At 41.5% G+C, this 19,536-nt stretch overlaps 2 protein-coding genes across 13 annotated transcripts in view; one reads left to right on the forward strand and one right to left on the reverse strand.

Annotated features, from left to right (window-relative positions):
* Positions 1-1,969: 1,969 nt before the first annotated feature.
* The window catches only part of CNOT1 (CCR4-NOT transcription complex subunit 1), an 85,736-nt gene continuing 68,169 nt past the window's right edge, over positions 1,970-19,536 (forward strand). For 9 of the 12 annotated variants that reach the window (XM_020890701.2, XM_020890705.2, XM_070451213.1 and 6 more), the window contains exon 1: positions 2,416-2,543. The gene's annotated coding sequence lies outside the window, so the exon portion shown is untranslated. Of the gene's footprint in view, positions 1,990-2,411; positions 2,544-19,536 lie in introns of those variants that run through there. The other 3 variants (XM_020890702.2, XM_070451215.1, XM_070451214.1) reach the window with 3 other exon arrangements.
* On the reverse strand, positions 18,460-19,391 carry LOC110135587 (V-type proton ATPase subunit G 1). The gene is made up of 2 exons (XM_070451887.1): positions 19,378-19,391; positions 18,460-18,845 (listed from the first exon to the last, which is right to left on the reverse strand). Exons 1-2 carry the CDS (start codon positions 19,389-19,391, stop codon positions 18,473-18,475), a joined length of 387 nt encoding a protein of 128 aa, XP_070307988.1. The 3' UTR covers positions 18,460-18,472.

Below are 19,536 nucleotides of genomic sequence, written 5' to 3' on the forward strand. Positions count from 1 at the left end.
CCTGGAAATCTTGATTCCAGCTTGTGCTTCCTCCAGTCCAGCGTTTCTCATGATGTACTCTGTATGTAAGTTAAATAAGCAGGGTGACAATATATAGCCTTGACGTACTCCTTTTCCTATTTGGAACCAGTCTTATTGTTCCATGTCCAGTTCTAACTGTTGCTTCCTGACCTGCATACAAGTTTCTCAAGAGGCAGGTCGGGTGGTCTGGTATTCCCATCTCTTTCAGAATTTTCCACAGTTTATTGTGATCCACACAGTCAAAGGTTTTGACACAGTCAATAAAGCAGAAATAGATGTTTTTCTGGAACTCTTGCTTTTTCAATGATCCAGTGGATGTTGGCAACTTGATCTCTGGTTCCTCTGCCTTTTGTTTTTGGGGCCCCATTAACCCCATCAATGAATATCTTTAAATATCCCTCTCTGTACAAATTTTCAATATTCACCTGTGGAATAAATTCTTAGATGTTGGATCAATGGGTCTATGCATTTCAGTTTTGATAAATCTGGCTAAAATTCTGCTATCCATTGAGGTTTCAGCAACTTTATACAGCAACAAGGCATAGGAAGGACTTATAATCTCATCCTTGGTCTGTTTCAGGGGTCTTCTATCACTAACATTATAATGTTTTAAATCAAATTCTTCATTGCATCATTTTTCAACATTTATTTGCTCACGTGTCTATCAAGTGCCAGGCACTGTGCCAGGTGCTGGGATACAGCTATGAACAAGACGGAAGCAACCCTTGTGCTTATTGTACATGGGGTCCTTCGGCATCCTACAGGTATTTGAAACCACCACACACTCAGTAAAAGTTTGCTGGAAGAGTTGGCATCCAACCAAGGCAGGCGTCAAAAAGCATTTTTAGGAGGTTAGAGAAATCAGTCAGTCACAAAAAGACAAATTCTGCAGGAGTCCACCTGTAAGAGGTATCTAAAGTAGTCAAACTCTTAGAAAACAGAAGGCTGGCTGTCAAGGACTGGAGGGAGGAGATGGGGAGTTGTTCGACTGGTACACAGCTTCAGTTTTGCAAGACGAAAAACTTCTAGAGATCCACTGCACAATATGCATAAATTTTTAACACTACTATGCAACACTGAACAACAACATGCGATACACATAAAAACGTAAATTTTGTTAAGTGTTTTTACCACAACTTTTTTTTTTTAAGGTAAGATATGGACTTACAAACATACTCCACAGAGTGTGGGACATCTCAGAAGGCCACAGGACTTACCACAACTTTTCTCCGCCCCCCCCCCCCCCCCACAACTTTAAAAAAAAACTATTTTTAGGCACAAAATATAGTAGGAGAGATGGCTAGGAGACAACTCCGCGTAGCCCCAAGACGCGGATGACAACGATACGTGTTTTCAAAAAGTAAAAGAGCCACCAGTCAACACTTTCTTCTCACCTCTCCCACCCTGAGTTGGATACAGGTGACTACAAAATACTTTTTTTTTTTAATACTTTTTTTAACCACAAAATCTTAAAAAAGATGTTTCTACATTTTTTTCTCCTGAGAGCACAGGGCATAAGTATTCCTTCTGCTACCGCTAACAGGGACTAAGCCACAGAGAACCTGAGTTTCCTATTTCTCCGCAAAGAGTGCCTTCTTTAAGACGCAGAACTAGACGGGAAAGTTCTCCTGACGGGAGCATGAGAGGACCAAACAGGACTACGTTCTCCAGAATGCATTGCTCTTCCTGGGGCGCCGTAAATGAGGTAGGAGCTCGCACTACTTTTGCGACAGGAATGGGCAGAGTGGGAGGACTACACATCCCAGGATGCAAAGCGCCAGAGCTCTAGTTAGAGCCTGTTTTGCTTGTAGCTTTCTCGTAACCGGTGTTCCCCGCCAAAGAGACGCGGGGGAGGAGGGGAATGTTTAAGATTGGGAATCCCCGTGGTCTACTGGACAGTTGACACTTCGAAAGAGGAAGGAGAGTACTGGGTGTTTTCACTCTAACTCAGCGTAGTTCCCGCGCAAGGTGAAGAGGGTTTAAGGGCCCCCTCCTTTATTGTTTCTGAGGCATTGCCAGACCCCCATTGGTCGAGGCCCTCGAGGGCAGGTGGGAAGTCCGTGAAGCCCCAAATCGAAGTTATCTGCTTCTCCTCATTGGCCCTCGCTTCGAGCGCAGGCGCGAGGGCTCCGACTCCGGTCCCTGGAGACTGGTGAACGGCAATTGGCCAAAGCCCGCGAAGTAGGAGTCTGGATTGGTAGTTGCTAGCAGGAGCCTGGTTTCTTCCTTGACTTCTGCAAGTGATAGTGTGTGATTGGTTTAAATCCGCGGGCACCTGTCGGTGATTGGGCGGGAGCCACAGGCGGGGTGCGATCATTGGCTGGTGCTGGGTCCATCCCTCCTCGGGCGGGCAGCAAATGATGAAATGGGAACGGGGAGGGGAAAGGCCGCGACGTGAGCGCGCGACCTCCGGCGCCATTTTGTAGAGAAACAAGCGGAGTTAACCGAAGAGGGGGGTCTAGGAGAGCCGGAGTCGGGGACCCAGGAGTTTCCTGTGTCCAGCGCCGCCGGAGCCGCTTGAGGTGTGGTGGGCTGGGGTCGGGTGCCGAGGCCGGCGGGCGGTGTCAGCTACGGAAGGCGGGTGCCGGTGTGGGAAGGAACGGGGGTGGTCCCGGGGCTATTGGGAGCGTTTCCCGGGGCTCCGAGGTGTGAGGGGCAGTCCGGACGGGGAAGTGGCGAGGCGAGAGAGGGCGGACTCTCTTTCCTCGGCCCGCGGGGTCTTCGGCCTCTGAAGAGAAGAGGGCTTGGTGAAAGCTCTACGAAACCGAGGGCAGAGCGCGGAATGAGACCCGGGGTTGGCCCCCACCTTGCCCGGGCCTGGCGGCTCTGAGGGCGGCGCTGGCGGCACTTGGGGTGGCTTGGCCCTCACTTCGCGCGGACTGCACCCTTCGCAGACTCCACGAGCTCCTCAACTGCCGGATGCGTGCTTCGGGCATCGGCCTCGAAGGCCTAGCTCCGGGTGGGGGGGTGGGCGAGGTGACCGTGTTCGGAGTAGTTGCCGACTCCGGGTTCCTCTCGGTGGACCTGGAGCTGCCAGCCCCCCTCCCCCGCCCCCAGCACGTTGTCAAACCGCGGGTGTTTCGGGTGTCCGCCGGTGGGAGGGGCGGGCGGGAGCGAGCACTTCCTCATTACTCTCGCCACAGGTTTTGTTCCACTCGCGCGCCCGGGCGCTCACTCAAGTCTCCAAAGTCGGCCCTCACCCACCTGGCCCAGTGTCTGTTCTGTAGTAACGGTACTCCTCGCCCCGGAGAAGTGCCCTCCTAGTGAGCCGAGCATTTGGGAGGCCTCAGTGAGAGATACGACGGGTCTCGAGGGGGTTACATAAGGCCAAAAGCACAAATGTTCTTTTTCAGTCCCACCGCCTCTGCAGATTTCACCTAACCGGGTTCCACAGATGAGTACCCTTCCTAGGATTAAACTTCATTTTTTAATTTTTTTCCTTCCTAGGATTAAACTTTAATGCTTGATGTCTGTGGGTTTGGAGATGTGTTTAAAATAAACTTTGGGCAGAAAGCTTTTCCCTTTGAAGTCACTCAAACATCACATATTTTAGGACTTTTAAAAAGTATTTTTTTCCTGAAAGTATTAACTCTTAGTCTCCCTTCTTATTTCTCTGTAATTCGATTGCCTTGGGGAGTTAATAACTGAGTGAATATAGTTGATTACTTTTTGCGGAGAAAATTGTTTGCCTCGTGACAGTCCGTTTGATAGGAGTAGGGATACACAGATGGAAAAATGATTGGACACATACAAAATCAGGAAGTAGGTCAAACAGATTAAGAACAAACTTGTTTGTGTAGAAGTATTGTAGAAGTATTTTAATATCCTCAGGTTGTCATATCTATCCTTCCAGGGATTGGCAGTGTAGTGTTTTAGCTCTTGGTAACAGTTTAAATTATCCTGTTTTAGGACATTCCAAATTGTTACCTTGTCTAAGGAGAAAATGAACTGATGATAACATAACTAGATAACTAGATGTAAGCATCTAGCTGTGCTTTGAAATGGTCATAGGATAATAAAACTTGTTTGGAGAGTTGGTCCCTTTTCAACAAGTGAAGGGTCCCAATTCCTTCCCTGTAAACTAGGCAGAGATTTGACCATCAATAACAACGTCTTACCCTTTCTTGCCTAAGATTGTAGTCCTGGCAGTTTTAAGGCACCCTTTTCTGGCATTATTGTGGAACAGAACTGAAATGCTTTTGGTTCCTAACTCAAATGGATCTCTGGTTTAGCCAGAGAGAAATATAGTCTCTTAGATTTCTGTTGAGGTTTTAAGTACTGGTCTCTTTAATATTGATCTTGTCAGGCTAAATACTGTAATGTCCTCCTAACTTTGGGTTAAGGCATTAAAAAAAAAAACAAACTCGGAGGACAGAAGAGGAAATGCTTATTTCTTGACAACATGCTTAAAGACTAATATCAAATTATCCTTGAATATTGCTTTTTCCAAGTATGTTTTTGGTTAGATCCTGATCTAGTTATGAGAAGTTTCTTTTTAACCAACTTAAGTTTATGAATTTATGAACTTGAATCTTTATTTCATTCTACCGTGTAACAAATCTTTATTACCCAATACTGTGGAAGAGAATTTGTCTACAGTAATTTAAATTGGATGCCCAGATATTTCAAGACACTTATTTTTGGTAAGATGTTTATGATTCTTGAATTAACAAAATTAGTACCAGTCATAAACTTGGGTTTTTTTTGTTTTTTTTTTTTTTGGGGGGGGGGTAAGAGAACAAAACTAACTTTCAAGTCATTTACAAAATATTGGTCGAAGCATTTCTTAACTGGCCCTCTGTCCAAACTGAACTTCCTGCTGGGAAGTTTCAAAATGGCATCCTACTGAGTTTTATTTTAAGACCTTATATAAAGAAAGATCCTGCAGTTCCTTTCCTATTTGCTCACAATTTTTAAGAAGCATATTTCAAATCTAAAATGGGCTCAATACCTTTGCATCTTTTATGTACACAGTAGTTAATTTTAAGATACTTTTCATTCATGTATTTGCAAGAATGTAGCAAAGCAAATAAATTATTCGTTGAAAAACTCATTTGAGAAGTCAGTAGAGGTGTAGACTTAATTTGAAATCCTGTGTTGAGATTTGAAAGAAATTCAGCCTTTGGGAGTATGGAGTATAGGTTTGAGAAATGCATTTCTGGAAAAAAAAATGCGTTTCTGCCTCTAGGCTAAATTAGGATGTTGAATGAGATGTTAAAAGTGTCTGCAGTGGAGGTGTAGGTTTTGTTGTGGGTTTTTTGTTTTTGTTTAGTGGTGTTGGACTAATTATTTGAAATGTAAAGTGAAAGCATTATTTTGAAAGAGAACATTTTATTGCTCTTAAGCTTCATATTAAGAGCTCAACATTTCCCCTTTTAGATAATTAGTTTGAAAGTTTGTCACCTTGGATTTAGAGCTCTTAGTTTTCAAATGTAGCGTTACTGTTAATTTTTTTGTGGACTCAGAATAGTTCCTTCTTTGTTTTAGACCCTTTTTTGCATTAGCTTTCTAACTGATCTCTAGTATCTTTTGTTTATTGAATTTATTACATAAATAATGCATGAAAATATTGTAAATGATTCCAGGAATACAGTTAGTTCTTTACATTAATGACCAATTTTCTACCAAGTCATTGGTTTGAATCTAGGCATTGTGTACTTAAGTTTTTCAGTACCTTGACCTATCACTGTGTATTGATCCCTCCGTACTCATAGCAGCATTACTAACTTATGGTGTAGTTAAAAGATGGTTGCACAGTGGTTCCCAAATGCATTTTTGCCCTTATTATCTGGAGTGTCATCATCTGTATCTACCAAAACATTACCATTCCAATTCATATTCACATGTACTGTCTATAATCTTTTCCTTGATTTCCCTAAGCAGAAGTAATTTCTTCCTTCCTCTTGGCTAGTTTCACTTACCTGTACCATGTATTGATTTGTAAGTTTTCTATCCTACTTTGTAGTAGGTAAGGAGTCTCTCATCCTCCAAACACAAACAGTTGTCCTGAGTTGTAATTGAATAATGCTTCCATTTGTTACACTTGGGTAGATTTATAGAACATGGCGTTCTTGGAAAACCATACACCCTGGTTTTTGTTCTTTGAGGGCACAGGCTGTTGCTCTTCGAGCTATACTTATAATTCTGTTGACATCTTTTAGAAAGTTAAACTTTGAAATCTAGTCATACAGAATTAATGGTTTGTTTAGAAAATTGAGGCCCAGGAAATTGAAGTGACTTCCTTAGATTAGTGTTAGACCAGGTTTTCCTATTCTAGTCTACTGTTGGTTCTGTCTTGCCATACTACTAAAGTATAAGGAAAACGTTTTGATCGTTCATCAAAAAGGTGAGGATAATCTATGATCAACCACTTATTTTTGGAGGACAAGATACAAGGTTTGAGTTTTTCATCTCTTCGGTGTGAAAAATATAAAACTCAAGTACAAATATAAAACTCAAGTACAAAATATAAAACTCTCTTACAGTTATTGAAAGCGGGCATTACTGAACTTCAGTGTAATAAACTTGCATTTCTTTTGAGGCCTTCAAAGGATGAGCGGCTTAAATTTTTTTTTTTTTACTTAAGTTTTAAAATGTTCTTCACTGTAAGTTGAATTGTGACAGATATTTGAGTAAGTTTTCTCTTGGTGTAGTTAGAGTTTTAAGGTATAGCTCCAAGAAGAGTACTCTTATTTTTTAGCAGTCTTAAATATATACGGCATACGTTTGTAATTTTGCACATGTTACTGGGAAGATGCTTCTGAATATTTGGTTGATTTCAGATCAAGAACTGATTCGTTTCTGATTTTGGAGTAAGCATGCTTTTTTAGCTCTTCACTTTTTCAGTTTTTATAAATAAATTGTTATTTGCTAACACTTTTTTTTTTTTTTTTTGCTAGCACAGTTGTTTAAAGTATGCTGATGTATGGATTGTATTATTTTAAAAGTGTGAAGAGACTTTCCTGGTGGTCCAGTGGTTGAGACTTTACACTTCTACTTCAGGGGGTGCTGGTTCAGTCTCTGGTTGGAAAACTAAGATCCCATGTGCTGCGTGGCCATAAAATAAATAAAATTGCGAAGCTATCCACACAAGGCTATTAAATGTTTTTTAAGTTAGTATTAAGGTTCCATTGCCTTGAGTAAAATTGGCATATTTGAAGTGACATAGTCATGAAGTAAGTCGACTCTTGATTCATCTGTTTTTATCCTTGGCAGAACTTTCATTTCAAACCGATTTATTACCTATCAACTCTTATGCCCTTGAATATTTCCTTATTCCTTGCCAGGTGAGGTCTAAGAAAAAGTTTTACACTAAACCTTTCTAAGCCCGGAAATACATAATTTGGGAGTGTCCACAACTTGAATTATTCATGCTGATGCTCTTTGTTCTATAGGTAATGAAGAGATATGTATACCATGTATAAATAGTCACTATTATGGCATGAGTATTCTAGGAATAATTCTCTTCCCTTTTCAAACAGTTATGCTAGAGGTTACAAAAGTTGAGGTTGTCTGTCCAAAGGTAAAATGTAAAAATTCCTTGTAAGTATTTCATTTTGATTTTTGTCTTCTCTAATTAGTAAGCCCTCAAGGACTTTGGCAACCACAAAATGTTGGCATGATAAATTGCTTTAATATACTAACCTAGTTTTGGGGCATGTGTATAGCTTTTTTTTGTTTTAATGTGTATAGCTTTTTAGAGTTTTTCTGTGTTTGGGTTTCAGTCACTAATTCTCTTAATGTGCTGTTACCTACTTTGCTTTATACCCTTGGCTCCCCTATGGTTTATTCTCATCATCTAGAGTGATTCTTCTTTTTTTTAAGAGTGGTTCTTATATTTTTAAAACTAAGGTCGTGTCTTCTGTTCAAATTGTTCATTGATTCTCCATTTGTCTTTAGTAAAAGCCAAAGGAAGTCCTTTCATCCTTAGCCCTGCCCTGCACCTTCTCATATATTCCACCTTCCCCCAGCCAACTTATTCTCTCCCTCATTAAGTTTACTTCAGCTACACTTGACCTCCATGCCTTTCTTTTCACACATGCTTCCTCTCTGAGGAAGCCTTTGCATTAACTGACAGTCTCTCTGCCTGGAACATTCTTCTCTCAGATGTGTTCATGGCTAACTGAACCCTTCAACTTTAAAATCTGCTTAAATAACTGCTTTCTCCATAAGACTAACTGACACCCTACTTTAAAATTTATGACACCCTGCATCCCCTTCCAACTTGGTTTACTTTACTTTGCTATTTTTCCATAGTATGTAGTGTCTTTTAAAATATACTTGATAATTTTTTATGATTTCTGGTTCTCTCCCGCAGTGGGAATGCAGTGATGTATGACTGTCCACTGATGTAGCTCAGATACCCGACACACAGACTGTTTCTCGGATGAGTTTTGGTAGCCACTTCACATCAGCTGTATACTGTTTCCTACCACTTGGTGGGTATGAGTTGTGCTGGATTTTATGTTAACTTTGTGGAAAGCCAAACTTGAGGTGTTCACATTCTAGGGCCCACCCTGCAGAAAGTTGATGCAAAAGCTGTTTTTTGAACAAGGACACTGTTGATGTTTGGGCAGAATAGTTTATTGGTGGTGCTGTTCTCCTTATTTGCAGGGTGTCTGTTGCATCTCTACTTCACACTGAATTCCAGTGACTCACTCACATTTCAAAATACTTTTGGAGGCAATACTGCCTCCTAGTTTATTCCAGTGAATACTCTTTTGGGGTTCAGATGTGTTGTCAGGGTTATTTTGCTTACTTTCTATTCACATATTGTTGGGATAAGTCACAAGTATACTTAAAATTTTAATTTCACACTGGCATATGTGAAACACTACATATGGAAAAGGAATACCATACTTTACTGATTCTAAAAGATTTTTAACATTTTAACACCTCTGGAGTTGAGATGTATTATGTCAAAAGAAATACTGCCAAATAAACTTTGTAAGTGATAACATAAAATAGCTATCACAATTGAAGACAAACAAACCTGGAATGAGATTATGGAAAATTATCTCCACCTTTGATGGGTGATGAAGGTGGAAGAAATGCAAATTTTTAATACATTTTGTTTCCTGATAAGTCTAGTCAAATTGTTTTTTAGAAACCTAGAAATGGAATACTGGTTTTAGACTTAGCAGGGTCATGGAAGATTTTTGATGCCCTCGAAGCTAGTTGTTTGGTTGGGAGTGGAGGCAAAGAAGAGATAGGAAGCAAACCCAAGGTATGTCCTCAGGAACTGATGAAAAGGATAATACACATGAAACAATAGTGAACAATGTGATTAAATTTTAACAGTATGCAGCATGCATACTGAAGGGAAGGGGAAATAGGTCAGCACTTCAGTCTGTAGACCATCTGATGTGTTTGGATGGTTTTGGAGGGGCTGGGGCTTGGGCCTGGCCCTGGTCGTATTACCTTATGGTTTTATCCTCTTTATGGAGGGGTCTTGGCCTGTCTCCTGGTGACCACTAACCTCCCTCTCTTGGAGGTCATTAGTAATCTCCTAGTAATTCTGATAATTTACAATAATTTCTTTTTTATACTGCCAAATATACGTCATAAAATCTCTTGCCCGTGGTTTTCATAGACTATTATTGATGTGTTAGTTATCAGTTGCTGCACGATGGGTTTAGAAATAGCTCAACTCCCAAGTTTATCTATTTTTTAAAAATCATTTTGGCTTTTTATTCAGAGGCACAGCCTGGCTAGATGCTTCTGACAAAGTGTTCTCACAAAATTGCAGTGCAGGTATCCATAGGCCATAATCATCTCATGTCTGAAAGATAGTAAGAAGGGTCTGAAGGGTACAAGCTTACTCATGTAGCCGTTGTCAGATCTCAGATCCTTGCTGGCTGTTGTTTAGGAGATATCAGTTCCTTGCCATATTGCCCTCTCCACAGGGTTACTCATAACACGACAGCTTGCTGCTTTCTCTCAGAGCACAGGTTTAGAGAGGTAAACAAAGCTGAAGACAGTCTTCATGTAACTTCATCTTGGAAGTGACTTTCTAGTTTCTTATTTTTAAGCCACACTGACACTTAAGGGAGCAGATCACTTAAAGATGTAAATATTAGGCAGAAAATATTGGGGTTATTTTAGAGGCTGCCTGCCATAGTGGACAGATTCTTCCTGGGAGCTCTCTTAGGGGTGTTATCTGTTGCTAGGTTTTAGTTACTACCATTAAGTAGAGAACTTTCCTTGGTTTCTGATATTAATAACTCTCAAGTTTCTTCCACCTCTCTGTCCACTCTTCCCTTTTTGAGTGCCCCTCTTTTTTTCCTTAATGAAGTATAGTTGAGTTGCAGTGTTAATTAGTTTCAGGTGTACAACAGTGATTCAGTATTTTTATAGGTCATACTCTATGTAAAGTTATAACATATTGGCAATATTTCCTGTGCTGTACAGTGTATCTGCATAATAGCTTGTACCTCTTAATCCCCTGCTCCTATCTTGCCCCTCCTCCCATCCCTCTCCCCCATTTAACCTCTAGTTTGTTCTGTCAATCTGTTTCTGTTTTCTTATATTCATTTTTTTTTCCAGATTGCACAAGTGGTAACATACAGCATTTGTCTTTGATTTCACTAAGCATAATACCCTCTAGGTCCATCTACATTGTTGCAAATGACAGTATTTCATTTTTTTTTAATGGCTGAGTAATAGTCCATTTTATATGTATTTATATATGTCCATTATATATGTGTGTGTCCATATATATGTAAATGGACACATCTTTATCTGTTCCTCTGTTGATGGACACTTAGGTTCCTTCAGTATTGTGGCTATTACAAATAATGCTGCAAAAAAAAAAAATATGCTGCAGTGTGCATTGGGGTATATGTTTCTTTTCAAATTAGAGTTTTAATTTTCATTTGATACATACCTGGGAGTGAAATTGCTGGATCATATGTAGTTCTTTTTTTTAACATTTCCATAAGTGCTAAGCTTCCTTAGGACTCTCTGTAGGCCTGTCTTATGCTCATTTCTGTAATTCTCCCATGCTGTCATCTGTATGTTGATGATTGAGATCTGTTATTTGCATCCCACACTTGATGTGTTCCTGGCTGTAACTCCAGCTGTCCAGTGGACTTCATGTGTATGCCTCACTCCAGACATTCTTCATTATCTTTCTTGCCCTTCACACTTTCTTCCTCAGTTGTTTCATGTCAGGAGTGAGTGGAACTCAGGTGCTTAGTCTAGAAAGGTGAATATTTGATTCCTCCTCTTTCTTCACTTCTTTCCTTTTTCTCCAGTTAAGAGTCCTTGTAGTTCCCTCTTGAATGCATTCACTTCTTTTTCTCACTGATAGCCTTAATTTCTCTGACTTCTTCTCAGTTTTTCACATTGTCAAAAATAACTTTTAATTTCACCCATTGATGTCTGTTAGTAGGCAGAGCAAGCTAACATTGTAACTAACAACCCCAAGATACTAGCGGCTTAGCAGGGTAGACCTTTGTAACTTTAATTGAGCGTGTTCATTTAGGTCGCCTTCTGTGCAGTAGTGAGAACCCAGGCTCCTCCCACCTTGTGATGCTGCCTTCCTCTGGGTGCCGGGAATTCTCTTCATTCACCTGGCAGTTGATAAAAGAACCAGAGGAGCATGCGTATGAGGTTCTGTGGACTGGCTCTGGAAGTGGCTCATACCATTTTTGGCCTACATTTCATTGGGTAGAGCTCAGTCTGTTTGCCACACCTGTGCAGGAGCCTGAAAAATAAGTCTAGGTATTGAGCCAGGAAGAGAAAACAGATTTGGTGAGCATTTAACCAGACTCTCACTTCCTTCTTCCCTAAAACATATCTAAGCCAATCTAAATAGCTTCCAGAATTGTCTTTATGATAAAATGTAAAATTCTGAAATGGATTCTGCAGATTGTAGAGACGAGACCCACAAATTGAGTCCACTTACCTTCAGAAGGCACTTCTCGGCTAGTAACAGAATGAATGTGTTAGGAGGTGGGTGTCCAGTAATTCAGTAGGACTCATAGGACTTGGCATATGACTCTACTCAGGGCTGTGATTTATTATAGCAAAAGGATACAAAGCAAAATCAGGAAAGCAAACATGCTGAAGAGTCCACCTGCCAATGCAGGATATGCAGATTTGATCCCTGGATCATGAATATTCCCTGGAGAAGGAAATGGCACCCACTCCAGTATTCTTGCCTGGGAAATCCCGTGGACAGAGGAGCCTGCTGGGGTACAGTCCTTGGGGTTGGAAAAGAGTTGGACTCAACTTAGTGACTAAACAACAACAGCCAGAGAAAACTCGGGCTTGTTCTCCCGTGCCTGAGGCTCTCCCAGTGGGAGTCACACAGGACTCACTTCATTCCTCCAGCACTTGTGACAACACATGTGTATGAAATGTTGCCTGGCAGGGAAGCTCATAGACTCAGTGCCTCGGTTGGTCATGAAGGCACCTTCTGCCTACCACATAGAAAAATTCCAGGTTCCCAGAGGGAAAACAGCTGTTCAGCATAAGCCACATTTCTGGGTACAGTTTAGGCACAATGAGCCTCGTTCTGGGAGTGGGAATTCTCTCAGAATCCAAGTACCGTCAACAGCCAAGAGCCAACCTGGCAGGTCTTCCTAAGGAGAAGCAGTCCCAGGCCTTCTCTGTTAAATTAACTCTCTTCTGCACAGGGAATGAGGTTCAGACCTCTGTAGATTGGGATTTTTGTATAGAGAATCTTGGAATATGCAAAAACTTTTATTGACCTTAAATTTTGTTTTTGAAAATTACTTTTTTATCAGTGGGAAAAAAAGTTAATTCCCATCTTAGCTTCTTTCATCTAACTTTTCACGTATGGTTACTGTTTGTATTCTTCTAGATAGTCTGCATATAAGGACATATACACACAGGTAGCTTGCTTTTATCCCCTAATAGATATTTCCAATCTTTCTAAGTAACTTTTTTTAGTGTTCCATAATATTCCATTTTTTGATTTGCTTAACCAGTGCCCTTTTGGTGGATACCCAGGCAGTTCTCAGTAAGTTTTTTAAAGAGTTGGTCATGTCCTGGATGAAAAAGGAATCAATTAAAAGACAAAGTGCAGAGATAGTGGGCTTAGGGGCCTAAAGCTCTCTCCCTCTTTTTTTTAATGTGATGTATTATTTATCTGAAATTCAAATTTAGTTATCTATCCTACTTTTTTTCTTTTTGGCCACACTGTGCAGCATATGCTGAAGCTCTTGTTATTCATCACTTTCTGTAAGATTGGCAATACTTCTATCAGGAAATGACATTAAAACAATTAGATTCTTTAAAATACTTATTTGGAAGTTATAATACAAGTTGTGTTTTGTAAATCCTGTATCTCCTGCCCCATTATTACCATATTCTCATAATAATTCTACTTATATCTGCAAGTTCGGCTATTTCTCTATGAAGTTGGGATAATATCTTCCTCAACAAGTTACCAGGTTTAAATAAACTGACAAAGTTGACCCTTGAACAATGTGAGAGTTGGGACACCAACCCCATTGCAATAAAAAACTCATGGGCAGCTTTACAGTTGGCTCTTTTTATCTGTAGGTTTAACCAACTTTGGGTGTGGTACTGTAGTATGTATTTATTGAACAAAAATCCACATATAAGAGGACCCTCTCAATTCAAACCCTTGTTTAAGGGTCAGCTGTAGGTAAAATGCTTAGAATAATTCTAATATTAAAGTATTTGTTGTGATTATGCTTCTGTAAGTTATCCTATTATGTACACAGTAATTATAACTAGAATTTTAATAAGTGAGCCAATATTTTGGATGAATGACTTGGAGCTGTACACAGTAAACCTAGAGTCCCTGCCTACTGGAGAAATATTAAATCAGGATATATTTTAAGTTAGGGTGGGTTTGATCCCTGGATCGGGAAGCTCCCCTGCAGAAGGAAATGGCAACTCCAGTATTCTTGCCGGGAAAATCCATTGCACAGAAGAGCCTGGCAGGCTACAGTGCATGGGATCGAAAAGAGTTGGACTCAACTTAGCAACTGAACAACAACAATAAGGGTTTAGTTGGTCATGAAGTGAGCTCTCTTAAGGAAACCAAAGTGAAAGTGGGACATCTGGGAAAATTAGTACTGGTTGCTTCTGGATGCTAGAGTAGATACTTACCCTGATTCATATGGGCCATAGGACTTCACAGCTTTGTCCAGTGTGGTAGCACTGCCCACATACGGCATAATGCAGCACAGATACTTAGTTTCCCAACCAGGGATCGAACGTGAGCCCCCTGCATTTGAAGTGTAGAATTTTAACGGGTGGACTGCTGCGGAAGTCCCTAATTTTGTACTAAGATGAGTTAAAATTAAATAAAATTTTAGAAATTCAGCCTTTTGGTCCCTAGTCACATTTCAGTAGCCGCATGTTCGTAGCTGCCATATTGAACTGTGCAGTTGGAGAACATTTTCATAATTGAAGGAAAGGAATGAGAAAAGAAAGCTCAACTCAGCCTCTTTTAGTCAGTACTTTTAAAGACTTAGTTAAGGTAACAGATTTGTAGACACAGTTAGGGAAGGAGAGGGAGACAGTTCAAAGAGTAACGTTGAAACAAACCTTTGTTCAGTGCTATCTGATTGTTTGCCACCCCATGGACTGCTGCTTTCCAGGCCTCCCTGTCCATCATCTGGAGCCTGCTCAAACTCATGTCCATTGAGTTGATGATGCCATCCAACCATCTTGTCCTCTCTCGTCCCCTTCTCCTGCCTTCAGTCTTTCTCAGCATCAGGGTCTTTTCTAATGAGTTAGCTACCATATGTAAATAGCCAGTGGGAATTTGCCAAATGATGCTAACTGGTGTTCTGTGACAACCTGGAGGGGTGGGATGGGAGTTCAAGAGGGAGGGGACATATATGTATCTATGACTGATTCATGTTGATTCATGGCAGAAACTAACACAATATTGTAAAGCAGTTATTCTCTGATTTAAAAAAGCCTATCACAGGCAGAGCCTTAAAAAAAAGAGAAGAATTTTCAAGGTCAGACTTTGGTATTAATAGAGTATACCTAAGAATTCTGTGTGTGTTTTTTTTTTCTCCATTTATTTTTATTAGTTGGAGGCTAATTACTTTACATCATTGCAGTGGTTTTTGTCATACATTGAAATGAATTAGCCATAGATTTACATGTATTCCCCATCCCGGTCCCCCCTCCCACCTCCCTCTCCACCTGATCCCTCTGGGTCTTCCCAGTGTAGCAGGCCCGAGCACTTGTCTCATGCACCCAACCTGGGCTGGTGATCTGTTTCACCCTAGATAATATACATGTTTCGATGCTGTTCTCTTGAAACATCCCACCCTCACCTTCTCCCAGAGTCCACAAGTCTGTTCTATACATCTGAGTCTCTTTTTCTGTTTTGCATATAGGGTTATCGTTACCATCTTTCTAAAGTCCATATATATGTGTTAGTATACTGTAATGGTCTTTATCTTTCTGGCTTACTTCGCTCTGTATAATGGGCTCCAGTTTCATCCATCTCATTAGAACTGATTCAAATGAATTCTTTTTAATGGCTGAGTAATATTCCATGGTGTATATGTACCACAGCTTCCTCATCCATTTGTCTGCTGATGGGCATCTAGGTTGCTTCCATGTCCTGGCTATTATAAACAGTGCTGCGATGAACATTGGGGTGCACGTGTCTCTTTCAGATCTGGTTTCCTTGGTGTGTATGCCCAGAAGTGGGATTGCTGGGTCATATGGCAGTTCTATTTCCAGCTTTTTAAGAAATCTCCACACTGTTTTCCATAGTGGCTGTACTAATTTGCATTCCCACGAACAGTGTAAGAGGGTTCCCTTTTCTCCACACCCTCTCCAGCATTCATTGCTTGTAGACTTTTGGATAGCAGCCATCCTGACTGGCGTGTAATGGTACCTCATTGTGGTTTTGATTTGCATTTCTCTGGTAATGAGTGATGTTGAGCATCTTTTCATGTGTTTTTTTGCCATCTGTATGTCTTCCTTGGAGAAATGTCTGTTTAGTTCTTTGGCCCATTTTTTGATTGGGTCATTTATTTTTCTGGAGTTGAGCTGGAGGAGTTGCTTGTATATTTTTGAGATTAACCCTTTGTCTGTTGCTTCGTTTGCTATTATTTTCTCCCAATCTGAGGGCTGTCTTTTCACCTTGCTTATAGTTTCCTTTGTTGTGCAAAAATTCTGTGTGTTTTTAATAGTGGAAGTTGGGCGTTCAATAAACCTGGTAGCCTTGGGCCTAGTCTGTTTGGCTTTTTTGCGGGCGGCTTCTCAAAGTACCATGATGGCTACTCCCATTTCTTCTGAGGGATTCGTGCCCACAGTGGTAGATATAATGGTCATCTGAGTTAAAGTCACCCATTCCAGTCCATTTTAGTTTGCTGATTCCTAGAATGTCGGTGTTCACTCTTGTCATCTCTTGTTTGACCACTTCCAATTTGCCTTGATTGATGGACCTAACATTGCAGGTTCCTATGCAATATTGCTCTTTATAGCATCAGACCTTGCTTCTATCACCAGTCACATCCAAAACTGGATATTGTTTTTGCTTTGACTCCATCCCTTCATTCTTTCTGGAGTTACTTCTCCACTGATCTCCAGTAGCATATTGGGCACCTACCAACCTGGAGAGTTCCTCTTTCAGTATCCTATCATTTTGCCTTTTCATACTGTTCATGGGGTTCTCAAGGCAAGAATACAGAAGTGGTTTGCCATTCCCTTCTCCAGTGGACCACATTCTGTCAGACCTCTTCACCATGACCCGACTGTCTTGAGTGGCCACACATGGCCTGGCTTAGTTTCATTGAGTTAGACAAGACTGTGGTCCTGTGATCAGATTGGCTCGTTTTCTATGATTATGGTTTTAGTATGTCTGCCCTCTGATGCCTTCTCGCAACACCTACCCTCTTACTTGAGTTTCTCTTACCTTGGAAGTGGGGTATCTCTTCACAGCTGCTCCAGCAAGGCACAGCAGCTACTCCTTACTTTGGATGAGGGGTATCTCCTCATGACTGCCCCTCCTGACGTTGAATGTGGAGTAGCTCCTCTCGGCCCTCTTGCAACCGCGCAGCCGCTTCTCCTTGGACGGCGGGGCGGGGGGGGGGGTGGCTTGCTCCTCTCGGCCGCCACCCCTGACCTCGGGCCAAACCAACCTAGATAGCATATTAAGAAGCAGAGATATTACTTTGCCAACAAAGGCCCGTCTAGTCAAGGCTATGGTTTTTTCAGTGGTCCTATATGGATGTGAGATTGGACTGTGAAGAAAGCTGAGCGCCAAAAAATTGATGCTCTTGAACTGTGGTGTTGGAGAAGACTCTTGAGAGTCCCTTGGACTGCAAGGAGATCCAACCAGTCCATCCAAAAGAGATCAGTCCTGGGTATTCATTGGAAGGACTGATGTTGAAGCTGAAACTCCCAATACTTCGACCACCTCATGCGAAGAGTTGACTCATTGGAAAAGACCTTGATGCTGGGAAGGATTGGGGGCAGGAGGAGAAGGGGCGACGGAGGATGAGATGGGGCTGGATGGCATCACCAACTCAATGGGCATGAGTTTGAGTAAACTCTGGGAGTTGGTGATGGACAGGCAGGCCTGGTGTGCTGCGATTCATGGGGTCGCAAAGAGTCGGACACGACTGAGCGACTTAACTGAACTCAAAATACCTATTGATGACCATATTTAAACCTGGAACAAGCAAGTTAGATGATGCTATGAAGGTTGCTGGCCTCTGCTGTGAATAACCAAGTTATCTTTACAGAGATGTCTCTGGTGTAGCCAAAAAAGGAATCAGTGGGAGGGACTTTCCTTATGTTAAAACAACAGACTGTGTCAAGTTATACTTTTTTTTTTTTTTTGAGGAGGGAACGCAACAGTCTTTACTTTTCAGTGATTATCAGTACAATATCAGTACACCAAGTAGTAACATGTAACAAGTTAGTGAACTCTACCATCTAGTCAGTTTGAATAAAAGAAACTAAGAGCAGCCCAACACTAGGACCCATTATTCTAATCCTTGGCTGGAAAGGACTATTTTAAGGCTGGCTGCTGTTTCATGTGGGTCACAAATAACTATTTACTACTTTTTCATAGATAAAGCCCCTGACCTTCAAGAAAGATTTAGGGAAAAAAACATTTTAATCCCTTTCTTTCTTAAGAAAATTGGGTTTTTAAAAACTATCTAAGAAAGAAAAGTCAGCGTTGATAATATGCTGCTTGAGTGAAAAGGCATAGAAAACACACAGCATATATCCACTAAATTTCTAAGAAATATGAGGTAAACAAATATAATCTTTGGATAAGCTCTAAGCCTGTACAAAGAATCTACGTTTTCGATTCTGCAAAAAGTGAAGGGACCTACTATATAATGCACAGAAATATTTTAATGCCTTTTCATAAGATATAACTCAAGCCTTGCTAAATGAAACCTCACATTCCATGAAGGCATTCAAAACGCCAATCCACGGAACAGGCACTTTTCTTCTCCCTCTATCCATTTATGCGGTAGTTCTCATGGATTTCTGGCCGGATGTCGCAGACAAAGGCCAAGAGGTTATCCAAGACTTCATCCCTATTCTGCCGGAAGTAGGTCTGAAGGATGGTCATCTTCTCCTGGGTGTCGTCCTCTACTTCAGTGATGCAACTGCCCTGGGATCCCAGAGCCGCAGCTTCCTTGGCCTTGAGCTCCTTCTCCCTCTGCAGGCAGTACTGCTCAACTTCAGCCTGGGCTTCTTCCTTGGCCTGCTTCAACCTCCGGTTCTTTCGCTTGCGGGCCTCAGACACGTTCTCGGCGGCCCGTTTCTCCGCCTGGAGCAGCTGCTGGATGCCCTGCGACTGACTGGCCGTGGCTATGGCGATGGCGCTGGCGGAGGCGACTCCGAGGCCTCAAGTTATACTTTTCTTAAACTAATCCCAGAGCTATTTGTAAAATCTGTGGTTTTGTAACTTTAAAATTCACAAAAACCATCTCCAGAATTTAAAAAGCAGTGTTCTGTTCTCTTTCCCCAAAGATTTTGACTCTTGGTGTAAGGTGATGCTTAGGAATCATCATTTTTGGCCATGCCATGCAGCTTGCACGATCTTAGTTCCTTGATGAGGGACTGAACCTGGGCCCACAGCAGTGAAATCTTGGAGTCCTAACCACTGGACTGCCAGGGAATTCCCAGGAATCAGCTTTTTAAAAAAGAATTTTATTTATTTTTGGCTGTGCTGGGTCTACTTTGATGTGCAGGCTACTCTCTAGTTGTGGTGTGCAGTCTTCTCAGTGTGGTGGCTTCTCCTGTGTGGAGCGTAGGCTCTGGGGTGTGTGGGCTTCTGTTGCGGCACGTGGGCTCAGTAGTTGCACCTCCTGGGCTCTAGAGCACAGGCTCAATAGCTGTGGCAGATGGACTGACTTGTTTCTCGACATGTGGGATCTTTCTGAATGAGGGATTGAACCCATGTCTCCTGCATTGGCAGGCAGATTCTTTACCACTGAGCCACCAGGGAAGCCCCAGGAATCAACATTTTAAATACTGCTTTTTTTCCCCTTCCCACTCCTTACATACAGTTGC

This window comes from Odocoileus virginianus, chromosome 20, assembly GCF_023699985.2.
Source record: "Odocoileus virginianus isolate 20LAN1187 ecotype Illinois chromosome 20, Ovbor_1.2, whole genome shotgun sequence".
In the NCBI taxonomy this organism is placed as follows: Eukaryota; Metazoa; Chordata; class Mammalia; order Artiodactyla; family Cervidae; genus Odocoileus; species Odocoileus virginianus.